At 33.5% G+C, this 23,419-nt stretch overlaps 1 protein-coding gene across 1 annotated transcript in view; it reads right to left on the reverse strand.

The window, feature by feature from the left end:
• Nucleotides 1-19,960, reverse strand: part of LOC149491093 (uncharacterized) — a 35,389-nt gene extending 15,429 nt beyond the window's left edge. Inside the window, exons 1-3 of the mRNA XM_089706974.1 lie at nt 19,182-19,960; nt 8,257-8,410; nt 739-890 (exon numbers count right to left, since the gene is read on the reverse strand). Coding sequence (XP_089563100.1) covers nt 739-890; nt 8,257-8,410; nt 19,182-19,811 — 936 coding nt within the window. The 5' untranslated portion in view covers nt 19,812-19,960. The remainder of the gene's footprint in view (nt 1-738; nt 891-8,256; nt 8,411-19,181) is intronic.
• Between the last annotated feature and the right edge of the window lie 3,459 nt (nt 19,961-23,419).

A 23,419-nucleotide genomic window follows, 5' to 3' on the forward strand; every position in this document is an offset into this window, starting at 1 on the left:
AACAAACTAAAAACTGTGCCTGGTATAAGCGGCTTTTATTTTCTGACTGAAACTGAGGTTGTTTTTCATTTTAATTGCACCCAATGCGTATCACAAAGGCTTTGAAAACTGTCGTGTTTGAATAGAAGCGGATCAACCATGCTTGGTTTTAGTTTCGATAACATTTTTGAAAGCTTTTAAAATACTCTTTGTTCCCTTTTAAATGGGAGTAATGGATCAAATGTAAGCAAAAATGTAAAAGGGGAAATAGCATGTAAGTTAATAGTTTAAAAATTGATATCACATACGATAGAGCGCTTCGTTTGAACATTTTTAAATTGAATACTAGACAATATTCAATGCAAGAATACCTATCCGGTATTTCAATTTGGTCTAACCCAGCCGGGAAATAAGTTATTGCGAGAGCTTGCCAAAAATTAAGAGCAATGTTTCCACAGAATCTACGATAACTCACGACTGGTTTACGTACGGTGGACGGGCTTACGTCCAATTTGAAACACTGATCTATGACATGAATTATGAAATGTCTAAAAAATATGAATAAAATAAATAAGAAGGGTCCTTCCTGAGTTCGATTCCCGATGGAGACGAAGAAAAAAAATGTCTCCGTCTGACAGGACACAGAAGGCTGATCACCTACGTCTTGTCCCTAAAGAAAATCGATCGGTGAACCACACTAAGGGACACGGGAATTCACTTTACCAACTTATTTGCTTCCATAATACTAGTTTTACTTACGGGGGGCAATTTCCTGTATTCCCTCTTTGGCGGCGGCGGTGGTGGCTTGTGCAGGTACAGCGTCCGCGGTCGCTGTTGGACCTGGGCTCGCTCCTGGCGGTTCAGCCCTGACGTGGACGCTTCGCACTCTGACGCAACATCTGATGTACCAGCTAAAAAGTCTAGTGTAAGTACGGAGTCGAATGCATAATATAGCAAAACGGCGGAAATAAGTTGTCATTGTACGCCTACACCATTATACGCAATATACAGTGATGATAAAAAGGACAAAATAATGTTTGAAGAACGATGGTGACATCAGTTGAAAGTAAACTAGTTTTGATAAAGAACAACGCATTATATTTAGCTAAGTTTATGAGAAAAGTTTTGCGTCGAACAAGAAATAGTCGAGAGCTTTAAGCATGTATAGTTTAAAGTGGAAAAACGTTTTAAAAAGTTTTATCAATTATCAATTTATACTCAATATGTTACTAAATTAAATTTGATTTAATAATCCCATTTCATTATTAAGTCTAAATGATATTTAATAAATTCACAGCTTAAAATATGTAACGTTTTTCACATCATATTTTAAAATCAAAGTAAATATCAAAAATTTATTCATCGAAACGGATTTATTAAAAAGCGCAGCTATTAAAATCGTATGTGGATATGAAAAATTCATACGCATCATAGACAATCAAAGAGATTTCAGCTCTTTGAACGAACATGACACGGATAGACACGAAGTGGGTGTATTGTATTTCGAAACACGTTTGTTGCATTTTGCTTCTACATTCGCAAATACATTTCATACGTGTTTAGGATTTTACATCGAGTGAACTTCATTTGTATTGTAATATCCGCTTTTCAGTGGTTGAAAAGCTTCATGTAAATAATACACGTCCCGTATTAGCGCATATTGTATGCCAATAAACGTAGCAATGAGACCCATTGTTAGCTTGGTTTTAAAGTTTGTATCTGGAATACGGGATTTGATGTAAAACAGTACCTAGTTGATTAAGTATGTATATATGCTCGGATATGAATTACATAAAAGCTCGCAGAGATGTATCAGGGAAATCTTAGGATTTTTGTTGAAGTGAAACTTCTTTATGCGTGTTGAGTGTAAAAATTCAAGGTCGCGTCATGGCAATACCGTCAAGTCTTTAAGTAAGGCGACGATTTTGGTATCTTTGAATCTTGCCAAAGTAGTTTCACTTCTGACAAGTATGCTCGGCACACACGCTGTGTTGTTTACTTCTTTTTTTACAGCCTACATTGTAAAAGTTTCTGTTAACGCATTGCGGATAACTACCCTTCGGGATACATCAAAGTTAAGGCGATCATAAAGTTAGTTTCAACCTCCCAGTTTCGATACCATCGAAGCTACTAAATGTCCTTGTAAAAGATTAAATTACTGTGCACTAGAGTCTCTGGGCCTAGGAAACTTTGTATGCTAGGTTTATACATATTAGCTGTCTCCTATTGATAATATTTTTTAATGTTTGGTTTATTATAAATGTAAAATAAAAAATGTAATATTAGTCCAGCGCAATGCGACAAAGTTTACATATTATTTTTTTACTTGACTTTGCAGTTTTCTTGCTTACTTTGTTTTTGCAGTTAATATCATAACGTGATCGAAATTTGTATAACAAAGATACTTCTACTTGTATCCGTATATTATAATTGAAAAGACCATAAAATAATGTACATAAACCAATCGGGAATAAATTCATTATAAAATTTATTCTTAATTTTGAAATGTATCACGATGTTAAGATCCTACAGATAGAGAACCTACAGATATAAGAATACATCATGATGTGTATTATTATCTAAAGAACATATAGATATTACTATATCAGTCCTTTAGATGATTGAACACCTTATCATTTAGTAATAATAAAAAAAAAGTGGTAGTTGGTACGTATTAAGCAGACAGCCTGGCGATATTCTCTCATTCCACCGGAGTTGGAACAATTTCGTACAATTAGTCTCAATTGAATATCTTCATTCATTCAATGCTGTATTGGCGAAGTCTGCATTCGAAATAGTATGTAGTGTGTTAAATTGACTTTCAAGATCGGTAGAAGAACATGTTATTTTGTGAAAATCCTGCTTTCTAGATCTTATAGACGGCATAATACTGAGTCGTTATTTAAGTTTTAAATATTTCTTCGGTAGCAGACTGAACGATAATCAAAATTGGATTTTTAAATGCACGAAGCTTAGAAACAAAGATGAAAAGTTCAAACAAATATTGCTTACGACTAAATGACTACAATATACATTTAAAATTCTTGATTAAAGGATTTCAAGTGGGAAGTAATCAGCGCCAAATTAAGCTAAACCTATTTGAATGAATCAAATCAAATCGTTAGTTAATCCATTTAAAATGTGGTTTGTACTTTGACATTCAACTATTGACCATGACATGCGGTTAAAGTCGCATGACAGTAACTAAATGGAGTGCATTTAAATGAAGCTGCAACTATGGGGTACTAATGAATAAAGTTATTCAAACCGTGTAATAAAGCTCTTTTACTGCTGCTGGATTAAATGTTCATATTTTATAACGCAATTTGTAATTATATGGTTCTGTTTAACATGTACATTGTACAGGACTTTCTATCGAACAAACACGTACGATAAATTAAGAATAAGATTTTTTGTTATACGTTTTTCATGACATAGGAAATGCGTATTATTATAAAAAATACGATTAATAAGCGAATATAATTTTGATTTTGAAGTCGAAATAGCAGAATATATGTATTTTTATTAAGAGTCACATGTGAAAATGAAATATGTTAACGTGTCTGGGAGAAAACCCACGGGACACAAGCAATACTGTATGTGGGTATTAATATCTGGTTAAACGTGAAAAATTTGAAAAATTTATATAAAACAGTATTTTTATTTAATTTTTTTTAATTAAATAACTTTTTATAAACTACTTTTTTGTTAAACTTAAAAATTAAAATGTTTGTTTAGCAGGATGGATGAATGTAAAATGAAGAATGTTAAGATTTTTTTTTTAGTTGCCAGTTACACAATGGATTTGAGAAGGATATTAAACAGTAGGCTGAAAGATATTTAAGAATTCCAATGACAATAGCTTCGTGAAAAATCATATAAAAATACATAGAATCTCTGAATACTCTGAGTAGAATGAATACCAAGGTAATTTGTAATTTTATTACATAGAATATGCACAGATTACGTCAACTAATAACGTCACTTCACCTGATTTAGACTCAAGTTAGTTGAAAGATCGTTAATTTAAATCATATACGACATGTTTATTAAATTCTGAATGTATGGCAAAGTTTCATATAAAAACACAAGTTCGAAGCTGAAATGAAAATATTATGACGTCAATTTAACTACATAAGCTTTGATCGTGACTACGTGCTCTTGTATATTCTCAGTGAATATATAATGAATATCTTCAATATTTATTATTAAGAGAGGTCACTGCTAGAAAATATGAAAATATTATTAAGTATAGTGTGTACCAGTGTACACATATTATGTTTACTACCATTTCTGTGATCTGTGTTTACTACATACACTCGTAAACACGTGTAGTTTATACGACTCGTATGTATGAACCATTTTTTACTCGCTGATGTTTGAATTTGAGGTCTTATATTTATATGCAGTATATTAAGAATAGACTGATTAAATAACAATCTTTTGGAAACACAGAAAAAGTGGGGCAGAGAAATTTAGTCAGCAGTAATTGAAAAATCTTTAATTTATCCTAGCTACAATACACAGGTGTCTGTCTCGTATGTCTTTCTGTAACTCTTAACAGAAGAAAGATTGGCTTTATACAATTCACACTTTAAAATTTAATATTTTAGTTATTGCAAAGAGTAAATGCGAGGAATTGCAACATTGAAAGTTTCTGTGCAAAAATCCTGAAAATCGACCCTCCATATTGACTCTAAACTCTCCTACTATGTCCAACGTAATATATGATAATCCGTCCAAAACCCAAACGATCGTCATCGGGAGTCCGTCATTCTTGTCACGGATTGACTGGGCAACTCTTCCAGTAGTTTCGTTGGGCGGAACACAAATTAAATACAGTACTCACGTCAAAAACCTTGGTATTTTCATTGACCAAACTCTTTCGTGGGATCTCCATCTCAAGGAAGTGAGCAGGAGGATGTATGCTTCTGCTGGCTCACTTCGGCGCCTGCGCAACTTGCTACCTATCCCAACAAAAATAATGCTAGCTCACTCCCTTCTCCTGTCCCATCTTGATTACGCTGACACTTCCTTTCTTGACCTTTCGGAAGTCCAGTTGAATAGACTTGAGCGCTTGCAAAATTTTTGCATTCGTTTCATTTTTGGCTTGCGCAAGTTTGACCATGTGTCTGACTACCGCAAGAAACTCAACTGGCTTCCCATCCGCTTCCGACGTCATTCCCACATCCTTCATCTTCTTTTCTCCATCCTCTTCGATCCTAAAGCTCCTCCCTATCTCAAGGATAATTTCGCTTTCTCTGTTTCTCCGTTCCCTCGCTCATCCAAATCTCTGCTTCTACGTGTCCCAGTCGCAAACAGCAAATTCTACAGCAATTCTTTTGCAGTTCGCGCTGTTAAGCTTTGGAATGAGCTCCCTCTAGCTGTTCGACAAGCTCAAACCTTAGGCAGTTTCAAAAACCTCCTCAAGGCACACTATCTATCACTTTCTTAATCCTCACTCCATTTCATTGCTGTTGTCCTTTTCTTTTCTCCTCTACGCTATATCAGGTTATTCGTATAATTATTTATTTTTGGTATATAATATGTATTATCTGATTTATTATATTGTTACTTTATATAATTTATGCTATGTAATAATGTTTTTTTTTTCCAACGCAATAATTTTTGCTCACCCACCTCCTTTAAATGTGTTTTCCCTGTTCAAATTAATGGTAGCCTGGAAGAGATCGCTGCCTAGCGATAAGGCCGCCATTTGTACATACTTGTATCTGTTTGTTATTTTTCTGTGTTTTATGTAAATCTTGTGTGTGTGCAATAAAGTATTATCTATCTATCTATCTATGACTTTACATCCCCAATATTTCTAAAGGCTAATTATAATCCGCCCACGTTGAAAAGGTGATAATTAAGTTAGTTACGTTTTACATCATCGCATTGTGATGGGTTAGATTTATATGCCTCGACCTGGAATTATGCTGTTCGTCGTTACTGAGAATTAACGGGTTTTTATGATATGGTATAGAATGAGTATTCTTATCATTTATAACCTAATGTTATATTAGTTTTAACTATAGAATCTATTTTCATGTCATTAAGTAGGAAGGTAATGAATTTTTTCAAGAAAATATAATTTGCTAGATATAATCAACCGTTTTAGAAATATTGACTGCGAGAACAGTGATAATATGTTAAGAACTATAAACTTCATTTATTTGAAAAAAAAATTTCCACCTACCTTAGTTAGAGTCAATACAAAAAAATAATCTTTACAATAGTGTAAAAATTTATCGTTACAAACATTAAAATTGGAATCAGTTGTACTCTTCTAACACCCCAAATATATTTAGCGGAAGAGAATAAAAAATAAGTAGGACACAATAACTCGATTCAAGATATTATGGTTTTAATAACAATGCTGAAGAGTATCCCGATCGTTTCAAATTATTTCTCATTTATTCCGACGCTTTGTTATCTTTATTTTTCCTCGTAATAAAGGGAAATTTATTAAGAAACAAGAGTAGACTCTGAACGACTGACGGACTGAATGTTATTTAACAGCCAATAAACCTTGCTGTATAAGGGTTCCTACGAGCCTTATTAGACGCAGAGGAATTATGTTACTGTTACGGTTTTCTTTGCAATTAAACTGTATTTATGGATACTCGTGGAGAATAAAATAACACTGATTGGTGAGTTGAGCTGCTGTTGAGCTTTGGCAGGCAGACGATGACGTTTTGTTTGTTTTATTTTTAACGGAAATGAGGGTGAAGGAAAATTTTAATTGGATGTAAAGAGGAATAAACTTTATAAGAGTTTATAATCTTATCTTAATCTTAATATAATATATAAATCTCGTGTCACAATGTTTGTCCTCAATGGACTCCTAAACCACTTAACCGATTATAATAAAATTCGCACACCATGTGCAGTTCGATCCAACTTGAGAGATAGGATAGTTTAAACATGTAGGTACCACGGGCGAAGCCGGGGCGGACCGCTAGTTTTTATATGTAAAAAGATAATTTGAATTTGCTTACGTTTGTAATGTAACTGAAATGCTGTACATAGAGTTACTTATAAATTTAATATTTCATTTAGTACCTATATTAAAATTTTCATACTATACAGCTTTTAAACATGTTGTTACGAATTATTAATACATATTCATTACTCGAGAATATTGGGATCGTTTCATTGAAATATCACACATCGTCATGTCGTAACTGCAACGCCAACAAATATAATTTTCACGCATTTTCACGCTAATAATTTCATCAAACGTCAAAAAATGTCTCTTGAAGGCAATAAAGTACATGCGCAGTAAAACTTTAACTGCCGTCTCGTTGGATGATGTCCCTCAATAATTATGATTCAAATACTTGGCACATTTCAGTTATAGATTTACGATTGTACGCTCAATGACCTGGACGACTTCGGCGTAAAATAAAATGGAAACAAAGCCACGTTATGGCTTTATTTCTGAATCTGGATCGCCAAATGACGTGGATACTTAGATATAAGGGTTATAAAAACACATCAGGTGTGCTATTTAGGCTTTTTAGAAGGGCTGTTTTTATGGTGTAGTCCAATTTTTGAATTTATTTTATCGTTTTGTATAGAGCCAAGAATTTACCTTAGAAATTTTGGTATATAATAATAAAAGTGTCATGTAGATTTTTAGGACAAAAGGTAGTCGCACTTATCCTCGCCACTAAGAATTTAGGGTCAATGCTGATTATATCATTTGCAATTTCCAGGAGTTAGTTCCACATTATACGATTATTTTACGCTATTGTATTTAAAGCAATAATTCGACGACAACGTTTTCAGCACCTGCCTGTTTGAGAAATGCAAAGATAAATAAAAACTTGCAAATTACATGCGTTTCCATGTACAACAATACATCTGTCACCATCGTTCTGTTTAAAATGTAACATTCGCTTAATTTTTAACGTTCGCCGTGCCAAAAAGCGAGCAACATAGTGACAAATTATAAGCAATTTTTATCTTTCGCCGTGCGAAACAGTAAACGCCAGCAATACATAATACTGAGAAATGAAACTACGTGGGCGGGAAATGAACAGGATGTCAACTGCAGTTAGGGGAAACGGTTGGCATAAAGATGGAGTAAATAAACAATTGCGTGGAGCCGTGGAGCGTATACGGAATCGCAGGAGCGCAGGGGACTGGCTACTGTGCCCAGAAAAAAAATGCAACTACTAAATAATGACTGCGGTTCCGCATACGCTCTTTATGCGCACAAATATCTTGACAAGTCGTCCAGAGTACTAATTGTACTTAACAGTTAAATACCTTTGGATGTGCTGGGCTCGCTTGGGTTGTAGAAGACTGGCGCATCTACTGCCGACGACGTCGATGGCGTCTCGTTCTCTGGGCTATTTATCTGCATCTTATAGCACACCTCGAATGCCTGCCCCACTGTGCGCACGATGTCCATTGCTTGGCCCTGGGAACAAATACCGGCCGGCATGTCTGAGTTTGTGATCTTTGGTATGGTGCTTTTTGGGGTTAGCAAGAAAAATGTTAGGAAGTCTCAGGTCAACACAGAGTTAATCAGCTAGTTTGTTAAAATATTGTTAGAGTACATTCATTAATGTTTTAGTTTACAAACATTATCTATTGATAGAATGCGAATAACAGCATATTGTTAGTATCGAACTAATTATGCATTAGTAATAAAATATTATATAATACGAGCTAACTAGTTAATAAGAGTCAAGTTCGTCAGGAAGAGTGCTCATTCAACTGAATAATATGATAAAAAAGTAAGTAATTAATAGATATTAATCGAATTATGTTTAACTCCGGGGCCCATACCCCGGGATCTGGAAAAGTTAGTGCATAATATTATGTTTTAGTATTGTTAACTTATAAATACCAACGACATTCAAACATGCCAATTTGTGAATTCGCAAATATGCTATCACTCGAAGTGAACAGATTCTGAAGTAAAGCCATGTTTATTAACGAGTATACAAGTGAACGATTGACTTTAATCTGGTAATTAACAGCTTCGCTTATCTCGTATCAAACACGTAGTAAATTTAACAAATTGGATTGCTGTTAACACAGCTACCGCGGCATATGACGACGGCGAAAAGGACATTATCATGTCCTTTTAAATTCTGAACATACAACCAGGTTTATTATTATTAGTTTGATTATTAGGAATAAAATGAAATCTCATTTTATTCCTATGTAACTTCATTATAAATGTATGTGTATGTTCCATTGAAATAGATAATCAATAGCAAATAGGACAATGTGTCTATATTCCAATATAATTAGTTACAAACGCAGTAAACAATTGTTTAGGATTGCAGGCTATAATTTTAGATGCATTTAATAATTATTATCAGTAACACAGTTATTATACTCCACACAATACCACTTTGATATAGATCCCAATACAAATTGCAAATTAATTCATACTTAATATTATAAATGCGAAAGTAACTCTGTCTGTCTGTCTGTTACTCAATCACGCCTTAACTACTGAACCAATTTGCATGAAATTTGGTATAGAGATATTTTGATATCCGAGAAAGGACATAGGCTACTTTTTATCCCGGGAAATAGGATAGGTTTTATCCCGGAAATCCCACGGGAACGGGAACTATGCGGGTTTTTCTTTGACTGCGCGGGCGAAGCTGCGGGTGGAAAGCTAGTATCTAATAAATCTGCCGTAAAATAGCTCGATTAGCGACAAATAATTAATGATCATCACACAATTTACAGTAAAGTACTAATCACATCGTTCAACGTAAGTTACGACACATCAAATAATTGTATCTATATAAAATAACGATTTTAGTGCAATCGTATAATCCATCCAGAAATAATACACAGCCATCAATAGCTTGTTATAATTAGTTTTGGCACTTTTGGCATAATTCAAAACGTAGGCGGATATCCCAGTAGATAGCAGGATATATAAATCTTTGCAAAAACATGACAAAATATACATTAACTATCTTTACAGATCTTATTTGGAAATGATTTATGGCATATCATAATATATTACATTTGATGTCGATGATTAATTTTTGTGTTATTACTTGTTAGATAACGATCTTGCGAAAGCTTTTTTAATATTTTGCTTGTATTTGATTTGTTTTATTATTCTAGGCGTTACTTTGGTAACAAATGTGTCTGAACTCTTACTGAACTTTTGAATTTTGTAACAATTTTTTTTTAAACTTTTCGATGCAGTATGAAATACGATAATTTAATGAAGCAGTTAAATAAATAAAAAGTGTTACTTTCGATTTGTCGATTAAATATCGGCTATCTTGATCAGGCGTTACAGTTTCGTCTCTGCGATCTACGCGCTTACAAAAGATGTCTATCGCTGGTTAATCACAATATAGTAAGAAAAATCTCTGTTTTTTTTTAACGACCTACATACCACGCGGCATTATTTCCCGCAGAAAAAAATGTATCAAAAATATAAGAATAGACTTAATTATTCAATAATTTTGTGTCAATATCTACACGCTTTCGCTATTTTTCCGACGAGTTCGACTAACGCCCACGCGACTAAGCCGCCGATACCAGCGTTCACACCATCATTTTTCTTTTTGTCATTGCGTACTAAGACCCCTGTAGAACCGCCATCCTGTTACAAATGACTCGAAATTTTGTGTCAACATCTCCCGGTCTTAATTACTCATAATTAAGTCTTAATATTATGTTTCTCTCAGTAAAATTCAGGTGTTACCAGCCGTTTTCTTCAATGTTTATAACCGAAGACTAAATAATGTATGCGCAAAGGGTCTTAGAATTATCGGGAGTATCCATCAGTGTAATAGATATTGGGCGTAAAAGTAATTATTTACAATTGCAATGTGGTTATGAATTCGTACGGTTAAGATAAATCGTTTTATAAAAGCCTATTTTTAAATAGATAAACAGTCATGAGTAGAAAATATGAAATTGAGATTACTGAATAATTAGTGAATAGTGTTATTAAATTGTCATGTTTAATATTTTAACATTAAAAACCAATACAACGATTCTATAATATAAGAGTTGATTAAACAAAATTGAGTTTGTAATTAATATGAAGGGTATTTTTTTTTTGATAAGTAAATAAATAAATAAAATCTTTATTTGAATTCATACATTAATATGTTACAATAGATTGGGGTTCAGGCCCCCTTACTAGGTATAACCTGTATTAAGGGGACCTGTTCCTTCCCTAGGATTGATCCCTTGCATAATAGTAAATCCACGTTTTAAGCAATGTATACAGACATTTAATTTTGCAATGAATAATGAATGAATAAATAATAGAAGTAGTATAATTATGTTGTTGAAGTTCAATATCAAATGAAAATAACTTTGTTGACATTGGCCGTTGACCGCGAAATCCATTTTCAAAATAAGGAAAATAATTAAATAAACATTCGTTCTGAAACGACATACGAATGTAAACAATTGAATAATGATTTTTATTGTATAATTTATCTGGCAGTTCTTTATTATGCTAGGTATTAAACTATTTAAATTTTAATGCATGTAGATATTCATATTTTTTAATATAGATAATTATCAACGCCTTTTGGTATGTCTAATACCTATTTAAACAAAAATGTTAATTATTGTAATTCTTAACTAAAATGTTTTTATCAATAGCTTCACCATTATAGGTTTAGCCATTAGTGCATTCATATTATGTAGTTATGTACTTAAATTACATACCCGCATAGGTTTTATTACTTAATAGTTTGTGTGTAGGTTGAATTCGTGCTGATCTTTCGATAAAAGAAAGGACATCATATTGTATTGAGTTATGCCAATATGCCCTATACCTTCGACTATAAATTGTCTTTAGATGCATTAACAAGAAGGTCTCTACAATATGCAGTCCCTATGTTATTTTATATACCTACTTCGTAATGAGTATTCCTCAAGATAACACAACATTCGAATTAAAATAATGTTTAGGACGGCCTGGAGAAAGGGAAAAAATTTCAAATCGGACATGATGAATTGGAGTTTTAAAAACTTGGAGTTATCCGACTTTGAACACTGTTTTATGGAGATACTGATGATACTTTTCATAATTATTACAAATGTAGTTACTGACAATATTTTATTCGCCTGCAAGATGAATGAGACGTTACAACTTATAGTCCACCTTCATGAACGTGTAATAGTAGCAGACACTATAGGCTTAAACGGTGGTCATAACTCAAATTAAATGAAAACCTTTAGCATGAATTGTGACTCTAGTAGGACCCCTTTATAAAACTAATTCATTTGGTTAAAATTAAAAAATACGATAATACGAAGAAGACGAGGCAAACAAATGACAGGAGAAATAGAATAAATAGATTCTGTGGTAAGTACTTCTTCAAACAACAACACTCATTATTGTCAATAGTAATGGAATACGTGTCCAATCAAATAAAACGTGAATTCATTTAACACTAGAGCGAATTGAAGCGAACAAATCCAGAAGGTCAAGGACGAGCATAATTGGAGTTCAATTCGGAATCTCAACACGTGTTTATTGACCTGCAATTAATATTGATACGGAACTTATCAAAGTTATGTGTGCCTTTCTATCTCCCGTGATACACGTACAGGTCCCTACAGTGCGAAAAGCGTATGGATAACAAAATGACGTCACGCGCGATTTCCTCGGCCAAGATTTTCGTGGCGCGGCTAGTGACTAGTCGCTTAAAAAATCACCTCATCAAGCCGCATCGCTAGCCTATTTACCCAGGTGACTAAAATTGCATGCGGCTCGATCATTTCCTTCGAAAATGTTGAGAAGAATAGGTGTTCGTGCCGGTGCATTCTGAGCCGCTTCACGCAGCAATTGCTTCGCGAGGCTGCTCGCTCTGTGTGTCCGTCTTATAAAGTATGAGCTAAACAACAAAACATTGCACAAAGTATAGACAGCGTCAAAATTATTGAAGAGCAATCGTTGGCTGTTATCCAATAATCGTTGGAAAAAATCGTTTTTAACTCTATATTTGTTGAGTAAATGGGATTGTTGATATTTCAGCGTACTTCGACTGTATGAATATAAACGCATCTCTTGGGATTCGTGCGTGAGGTAAACAATCTAGTATTCGACGGTGAATATTTTATGTTCGTAAACGTATGCCCTTAATGTGAGTATTTATTGTTAAATTATACAGCCAAATGGTTTAATAAACATTGGATAATTTATAATTTTCCAAAAAAAACTACAGTATTTAACATTTAAAAAAAATTTAAAATGCCAGGATTCTTCTGTTACTTTCAATAATTTCTGTGGATTTTTTTATTCAACAGCAATAGTTCTATCTGGCCTGCCAGATGACTGATGTATGTCTGTTAGAAATACTTCTTCAAAGGAATACACTATATTATGTCAATATACGTTTTAAAATGAATATAAGTAAAGCTTACACATTCAAAATTGTCTACCCAATTGATCTTTATATCATACAAATTATATTCCCCTAGCAACCAAACCGATCCATCCATCATCTTCAACTTAACGCGCTTACCGAACATGTTCGTAAACACATCATAATATTACGAAACATTAACACTTTGTTTACTCACAAATTTATAAATTATCAACGGTTTTCTCTCGCGGGAAATGCAGTAATATGTTTTATAGTTGTTTATTGCTTTTAATATTTAACATGTAATATTTAAAAATATAATGTATACCTGACAAAGGTAAAATATTTAAAAACATGTTGAAAATGTCTGGACGAATAATCTTATATATAAAAATGAATCGCAAAATGTGTTGGTAAGCGCATAACTCGAGAACGGCTGAACCGATTTCGATAATTCTTTTTTTATTATATTCCTTGAAGTACGAGGATGGTTCTTATGTAGAGAAAACGTAAACATGTACCACGGGCGAAGCCGGGGCGGACCGCTAGTTTTAAATAATTAGGTACATCTGTTCATGTTTATGAATTCACGTATAATATTATATTATTTGTAGTTAAAAATGTTTCCGTTAAGATAATATTCATTGATAAAATACTGTAAGTGTACTTATGGAATATTTTCTTAAGAAACTTTTATAAAATTGTAGAAAGCTTACAATAAAATAACAATTGTCTATAAATACCACTAATGGTGTGAAATAGGTGGTATTTAGTTTTTGTGTTTGATCTTGAAGATTAGCTCTCTTGGCTCGTACTCCACACCTACTTCAGATGTGTGCTTTGCTTTTAAGGTGAAGAAAATTGAACTCCTATTTGCTGATAGAAATAGAGGTTATGTAAAGGTATTTTCTTAAACGTAATCCGTTATTGGAGTGTGGGGATTTGGAAAATTTTATGAGGTGTGACTCTTTTTTGAAGGTGGGCACTTCTTACGGGATAAGTAGCCTTTTATGTTCCGATCGGCCCCGTAATATTATAGCTTATAGCTACGTATTAAGAAAAATGAAAATATTCGTCTTCATCCACCAGGTGATCCAATCCATGATTTTTGTAGTAAGACGCATGCACAAGTACTTAACGGGCCAGGAAATGATATTCCTAAATATAAAAAATCTCAGTTTATTATTAATATTTATAATACTTTTTAATCCTTTGGTAGGTGTAGATTTTAGTCTTCAAATACTCGTGTGTATTTTTTTTTCCGTACGACCTAGTGTACTAATAACATTAGTTATAAATTTTTTATTGGTACCAAAAATAGTTTCTGTTTATTGGTTCACTAATGTCATTGCATTCGTAGGACATAAATCGTCAACTTGATGTACCTATTCACACTTATAGCATTTCCATTCGAAGCGTGTAAGAAACTAGATTAGGGAGACGGTTCCAGGGTGGAATACGAATGAATTGATTTTTCTTCGCATTGACAAGGGTATCTGTCAGATAGGTGTTTCTTTGTTTTGTAGGAATTCTCTCCGTATAATTATAGTGAAAAAAAGTTATAATCTTATATATAAAAATGAATCGCAAAATGTGTTGGTAAGCGCATAACTCGAGAACGGCTGAACCGATTTCGATACTTCTTTTTTTATTATATTCCTTGAAGTACGAGGATGGTTCTTATGTAGAGAAAACGTAAACATGTACCACGGGCGAAGCCGGGGCGGACCGCTAGTTTATAATATAATTGACGGGATTGATACCAAATATTTGGGACGAAGTATTTTTGTGCTTTTCATATGACTACAATATGAGATGAGAATAAAGGAAAAAGAAAATGTCTATTAGATTTAGAAAATTGTTCATATGACTAGCACAAAATGTTGAGACTTTTGTATTAACATTTCTTCTGTAAATTTAACGTGCGCTGTATGAAAACGTGTCTAGATATGAAAGACATCTGAGTTATTTCAGACTAAGCTCTGAGTAAAAAATTTCGATTCATATTTTTATTATTCAACCTAGACCTATTTTTAATCGGAAGACGCGCTCATCTATTAAAATATCAGGTGATTAAAATTAAGAATTTTTACTGCAGTATAGTTTATCTCATGTAGATAATTACATTTTGAAACTACCAATTCTAGCTTGTAAAAGTAAAACTTCTTTCTATAAGCGCGTTGATAGTAAAATTTTAAGGTCGCGTCATGGCTATACTGCACGCCATGGAGTAAGGCGACGATTTTGGTATCTTTGAATCTTGCTACAGAAGTTTCACTTCTGACAAGTGTGCTCAGCACACATGCTCTTTTTTTAAATACTTAATTTTCACACTAACAGCGCTTCAAAAGTGCAAATTTTTCCACCACAATCACCTGCACCTTTGAGAAAAGTCTCCCACTAAAATACTTCCCAGAACGTAAATTTGTCTTTCCATTACCCATGTTTACATCGCAAACGATAAAATAAAATGCTTTGTAGTTACTTCGCCTACGCTTGCGTTAGCAGTAAATGTAGGTACCTCAGAATACGAAGGATTATTATCAGTCACAGAATGAAAGGATTTTTAATTGCTGAGAATTATTCCGTTTGGTTATCCACCAGTGTAAAAGACTGGATGCGACAGATACGGCTACGGCTATGCTGAACTTTAAAGATAGTCTGCTTTTTATTGGCTCACCGTAAGATATTTTAACAATCCGAATAAAACAAAAGTTTATAAAAGTATTATTATAACCTTTGCATTAACGTTATTTTTTTTCTATTCTAGTCTATGTCTATTACCATTATGCGTTGCAGGCATTATTTAAACATCCTTAAATAATCCCATTTCAATTTGATATAGAAATCGGACCTATACTATAAGTTGAAGTTTTATTTTACAGTTAAAATTGAGATATTCGTAACCGCCAATTAAGTTTAAATGCTCCGAAATACTCAATAATCTCGACCGTGAAACAGCCTGAAACCCAATTTATTTGCAATATCCGATCCGAGTAACACTAACATTTTATTATTTTGTTATTAACTGCCTATTGATTGATGTTTGTACTTTAATACAAATAAAATACGAATCAATTTCAAACTGAATTCGAAAAACTTTACAACAATATGTTTCTTTTTTATCTTTAGAGCTAAAAAACCAAGAATGTTCCGTTATTCATTACTTCATTAGTTATAAAAAGTTTTAGAAAATTGTTTCAGTACCATCAAGCAGTTTAACTATCTGCCAATCAATCAATTTTTCTAAATAATGATTATTAGTGTTTCTTTTTCCAAGAATAATAAAGTTTTTGCCAAGATGTCGCATTGTCAATAGGCTATTACAGAGTCGAAATGTCGAAACTTTGAGACAAGGCAATTGTCAAAGAAGTCTACGCAATAAATTAACATTCCAATTGGCCTGAAGTTGGAAACTTTATAACATGAAAGCCGATGAGTTCCGAAATAAGGGACCGATATTGTTTCTTACTTTCAATTTAACATTGTCTTGGGTTTGTTCAATATTCATATCAACGTGTGAAACTGAATAACTAATTGAAATGTTAACTCGAATTCAAACAGTATAAGTTATAAGCCTTTAAGTTTCGAAAGTTTGTAAATGATGTTTCGTTTGTTTAGGAGTATCTTGACCTTGATTGCGGAAAGGACTCGAGTTTGTGTAACTGTATGTTTTGCTCATTGTGAATGGGTATTCATAGTATTTTGAAACTTGTAACATCAACATGATTGTAAAATGTAGATCTTTAAGTGCAATAGCGGATGATTTTATATTAAATTGTACGTAAATCGTAATATCGTAAGGAAATTTACCAAGCAATCTCGAAATATATAGGCTGATAAGAAAAGGAGTGATTAGAAAATTCTTAACAAGACAAAAAACTACAATATAGTGCAAGTTGAAAAGCCGAAGAAATTCGTTCTACAAACCGCAGACAATACTATATTTAAGTGGAACTATAAACGCGATTCTACTTCACGTCTGTCCATTAGCACTTACGATACAGAACGTAAATTCAAACGAATTAACGATAGCTAACCTCAAATTCAACAAGAGTGCGTATTTCGCACGTTTGTTCAAAAATATCCCGAAAACACATTGAGCTTGGTTTTCTAAATAATAAATGAATGCGACGACGGAAGTATGAGCCTTGACGCAAGTGTCTTGGGACCTTTTTAAAGTACCGTAATGCGGGTACATCAATGTTGACTAACGAGATATCTATAAAAATACACAGACTAAATATAGATGAACTGAAACGGCGGTTTCTTTTATAACAAAGTAATTGACAACGGATGTACGTGATTCTTTCATTATCGTGTAAAGCTGTAAACTATGTAATGGTTTAGGCTTTTGATCGTGAAATATTGGGAGTTCAGTATTATTATTACTTTTGTGTTCTTTATTAACAACGCTTTATATTTATAAGAAGTGTTTAATACAGGAAAGTGTAAAAATTATTTTTAAGAAAATACCTAGATACCTACTCGAAAATATTTAGCATGTTCAAGCCTCAAATTAACATACAAAAGCCGGTTAGTAATTTCATCTTTCCGTTCATTAATTTTTGCAGAGGCTTAATTTATTTTAATTGTATGCCAGTACTACCGCTAATGAAGGATCTAATAAACTTCGGAACGTTGCTCCACGACCAGATCACTAAGGAAAGTTATGAAAATATTTACGTAATTAATCTCGTGTAATGCATTGTTTAGCACTATATCAAATATCTATTTTTGTTATACAGGTAATTTTGGCCGGTACCGAAAACTTCCGTGAATACGTCAGATAACGCACAATCAAAATAAATATAGGACAATATTGAAACCGCTCTCATCATGTCTGCTCGATGCTATGATTTATTGAAGTCTATCAATAACTGTTCCGCTAGTTCTGCAGGCATTTGTATATTATGCGATTATTTTTCGTGTCATATTTTTCTTTAAAGTATAAAAAGTATCACAAGAAAATATGAACTGTAGTTTAAATAATTAGTTTAATTAATTTTTATGCATTTGTACGCATGGAAATTTAGTATTAAATAATGTGGAAGATTACAAAAATCACTTCTAAAATAAATTGACTTAAAACATCAATGTCAAAAAACAATGTCGGTACGTAACTGTCGAATATAAAATTTTAGAATCAATGAACGAAACACATAAACGTTTTAAAATTAAACCCGTGGGTGGATACTTTGGGAGTTTTGTCGACATAATTACTTCGATTTATTAGTACCATTTCTTGAAATCAATCTCAATTTAATAGTCCTCCAATGCGAAGCCAGTAAACATAAACGGCCAATCAAAGCAAAACAAATTAATAAACTTTGATCTCGGTAAACTGTTATTGTGGAGCCGGCCATTCTTCGTTTGACTGTATTCTTAGACGCGTCTAGGATAAATTTATGATATAGTTTCAATGACTTTTTCAAATCCGTCCCATTAATCAGTTTATTTTCGATCAATGTCGTTGTTGGGTAATATTTACAGAGGTATTTCCGATTTTGTCTCTTTTGCATCAGAAATACGTAAGGCCCCACACACGGATAATTATAACCTATTTGTGAATACTAGAAACCAGAGTGTCTAGTATTGAGAGCTATATATTCTAAATAAGACACTAATGCACTCGCGCTCTACTTGCATCGGTATAAAATATTTGACAGCGGCCACAAATGTTTCACACCTGAATAACGATTGCAAAATTACCTGCTTTACACACCTGTAACGCAGTTTCAAAATACACGAAACGCCTATAAAAATACCGGGCAGTGTTGCCAAAACAATAACTTTGTAATAATACATTAAACTGAAAAATTGGAGGAATCGCCAAAAAATGCACATAAATTTGTTGACTTCCCTTACCTCTAAATCAGAATCCATGCCTTCTAAACTAGGGTTGGGGTCATTTCGTATGGACGCCCTATTTCTTCGTGTGAGACTATTAACGCCCATAAGTTTACTCGAACGTCCTAGAGTAGCACTACCACTAGTTACAATTTCAGGTTCACGAAAGGAAAGTTTCTTTCTTGGTCTTTCATTTACATCTTGCATATGATTATCCTGGAACCTATCTATCACTGGAAGCACTAGTCGCGGCTGCACGTATACTTCGTCAGATGATTCAAACCTTCGGTGTAAAGGAGATGATTCCTTTGGAAGCGTATTACTATTATATTCCATGGCATCTTCATATCGCTTTGTTGCCCCAACTGACATGGGTCTCGGCCTTACCCCTAAATAATCTCTAGGCGCTTCATCGATACGACTTCTGTGTTTCACCTTTCGCATTTCACTGAACTCCGGTTCCGACCTGCTGCTTTTGAGCCTTTCATTCTTCTTATTTTTCGTTTCTTGTTTTTTCTGGCGGTCTTTGGATTTCAGAGCTCCAAGCGAGACGAGAGTGCTCCTCGCTTTCAGGAGCACCTCGGAGGGGAGGCTCTTCAAGAGGTGTTCGTTTCGGCGATGCTTTTCATGATCCTTGTGGTTGGACATTTCGCTGTTATTCCTATAGAGCACATGTGATTTATTATCTGTCGGCACGTTCCGTGTATTTAGCGTGTTCGCTTTGTGTGAAACGCGCTCTTCCGCACTGCTTCCCACGAAACAACTGACTCGCTGGCGGCATGGTCGGCGCGTGCGTCGCGTCTCTACCACCACAAATAAACACACGCTAGTATTCCCACCTCGGAAATTACGCTCACACTGAACATGACATAGACATTGCCAACACGAATATCTCAGTCGAGTGAGTACCGAATACAAGAGTCATTAATCAGCGGTTCCTATGCTGTTTATGTAATACTTGTCACGGATATTTTGGAATCTGTCGGTATATTTTATAGTACCTACATACATAATATATTTTATTATGCGTGTTTTCTAGCTTCCCGGTTTAAATTGGATTAACAGAATTCACTCGAAAAATTATAACCGTCTGATAAAACTATTTTTACATTGCAATTAGCACTTGAGTATTCGTAGGTAAACATGAATACAAATTTTTGTTGTCACTCATAAACTTTTGTTTGTTATGTTTAAATTCGTAAAACTTTGTAATATAATAAAATATACACCGCTCGTATTCCAATTACTTAGATAAAAAGTACTCAATCTCCGGTCTATCCTCAAGAGGAACTTTGAAGCCTAATTAAAGAGCGGGCTATATTTTGGTATTCGACACCCATTAACAAAATTAAAATTAAACTTTTCATTCATTTATTTGTGAATACAAAGGCGAGCAGCTAGTTAATTTTATATTTGACACTGACCTATTTACATTTGAATACGTAGGTAAAAGCACTAGCTTTTCAAACAACTATAGTAGTACAAGCTAAAGCTCTCCATATTAGTTCGTTTAAAACTGTCCCAAAATAACTATTACATTCAGCAATATACATGTAAAAAAATTTTTTTGTATGAAAAATATGTGACATGATATCAAACAAAAAAAGTAAATGCTATAACGTCAGCTTCAGATTAAGTACATTGTTAACAGTAACATTAAAAGCTCTTTTGATAAACGCTTATTAGATTATTGGACAAAGGCTGCATCAAATGAACTATTCATAGTATAATCATCGCTGTTATACTATGAATCTTTCTAGCTCAAAGAGCTTGTGCTCTTTTACATACGAAGCCAAGCATTATTGAATCCATAAATATAGGTACTGAATTTTATAAGAGACATTAATATTCTTACAATTAAGGCTTTTAAAGCAGAATTGAGGCGTAAGTTTCATCCATTGCCTTTATTAAATATTAAGGTATACAAAGGGCAAAATAATATTTAATTTATAACTACTAGTTTTGACTATAGTTTAAATTATATTAAAAACAACCCGCATAGTTCTCGTTCCCTTGGGATTTCCGTGATAAAACCTACCCTGTGTTAATATGGTGTTAATCCAAGTTACCCTCTATATGTGTGCTCAATTTCATTGTAATCGGTTCAATAGTATTTGCGTGAAAGAGTAACAAACACACATACACACACACACATCCTCACAAACTTTCTCATTTATAATATTAGTAGGATTTTTTATCGCTTTATTCGATTTCTTAGAGCTATTTTCTGTTGTTGTTTTTTGGTACTAGCGTTTGAGTCGGACTTATAGTTATGTGAACGTTTTTACTTAGTACTTAATTTTGGATGATATATTGTGAGCCAATATAAATAAACTAACATCGAATGTGGATAAATGAAACAAACGTTCGTCCTGTATTACCAAAATTAGCCGTGCGTAAAATATGAGTCCGATCATATAACATGAATAGAGGAACTTTGTCTATTAATCTAACAGATAGCTCAACTACTGCGTTAACATTTACTGCGCTATAACAAAAATCCAAACAAAAATATACAGCAATAGAATTCGAAAAAATTTATTAGTGTATCGATTCGATCGGTGATTATAAGAGATCGTTACCAATATCTTAAATGCTCTAAGACCAATATACGTCAAATGTAACCCATAAATTCCGAATTGCACTAAATTAGATAATTCTTTTTTTTAATGTCAGACAATGTTTGTACAAACTTTTAAAATAAACCGAAAACTTTAGTATACCTACGCAAAGCCTATGGCTTGTATGAAAAAAAAATAAAATTTAATAAATACCTAATTATTCTTAACATTACTTACTACTGCTTATTATATCGTAAGAAAACCCTAATAGGGAATAGGGAGCCATAAATAATTCCATAGCAGTCATCGTTATTTATGTTTCGACGGGTTATTATTTTAAAATACCCTCGTAAATATAGTTCACTTTACACATATTGATTTACATGATAGTAAAGTCTGTGTCTGAGTGAGATTAACGGGTATATAAGGATCTGGAACTGTTGAGATCCAAAACTATTGAATGATTGGAAGCAAATTTAAATAAACACAGCTCTGAGCGCAAGGGCGCCGTCAGGTAGACAAATAAATAGTTTGAAATACAACGAAATAATAGAAATAGAATTGGGCAAAATATATTTATGGACATAGATGCGGTTTCAGGTAATATACGATATTTTGAATCCGATTTAGAGCATATAAAACACGCGAAGCTTCAAATACAATGCAAAGAAAATTATAAATGTTAGTTATTTGCCAGTGGAAAATCCCATCAAAATCCATCCAGCTGTTTCATAAGTTAGTAACAAAGTCAGGGAAAATATTCTTTCGTCTTCATTCATCTGTCATTTAACGTGAATGATTAGGTACTTTCCATTAATTCGCACAAACTTTTCTGCTTACAACTTCGCACAAATAAGCCCTGAACATAGCATACCCATAAAGTTCATTAATTCACTATGTATCCACTATCGATTCCATAATACCAACATTCAGAAAGTATCACCGGGCGTGTCCATGCATTTTTACCTAGATAATGTGTGTACTTTTGCCTTCCCATAAAACGTCAAAATGCGAGCAAAGCTACCATAGAGCCGGTGTGACGTCACATTCTTCGAACGATTTGCATTTGCTGGACGGTGTTTACTTTACGATATGGGCAAAGACTGTAATGTTTTTTATGAGTTATTGTTCCATTCGTATAATTTTCTTTACAATGTATGTATGTTATTTAAGAAAGGGGTTTTTAAAAGTCTAGAAATATAACGCCTTGATTGTCAAGTAAACACCCAACACCTCATTTGCACTTCGAGGCAAATAAATAATTAATGTAAGTATAATTTTTCATATCTAGAAATATATATCACTCCAGTGTTCTAGTACACAGTACTATAGATTTCAAAGCGAATGCATTTTACGCTTGTGTGTAATGTGGTAAGATTGCTTCTAAACAGACAAATTTTTGGCAACGTGTCTAATTGTTTCGGCGAACTTCTGAGAAAGTTTCCCGGCTTTACAACTCAGTAACGTTAAGTACCACAAAACAATGTAAAGAAGGCCTAGCGTATGTTCCCTTTGATCGAATAAAGACTCTCTTCATTGTAATATTGTATTACAAGCCTTAAAGGACAGTAGTTGAATTTCACAAGGACATTAGAATAGGGCGTCAATGTTTATACGGTTCACTTGGAATTAACAAAGCCTATTTAGCTTGTACTTATTATAAATAGTTGACTTGCCAGACTGAGAGCGAGGTGG

Source organism: Colias philodice, chromosome 1 (assembly GCF_061535455.1).
Source record: "Colias philodice isolate Cphi_HAF_F1 chromosome 1, ilColPhil1 Martin Lab GWU primary, whole genome shotgun sequence".
Taxonomy (NCBI): Eukaryota; Metazoa; Arthropoda; class Insecta; order Lepidoptera; family Pieridae; genus Colias; species Colias philodice.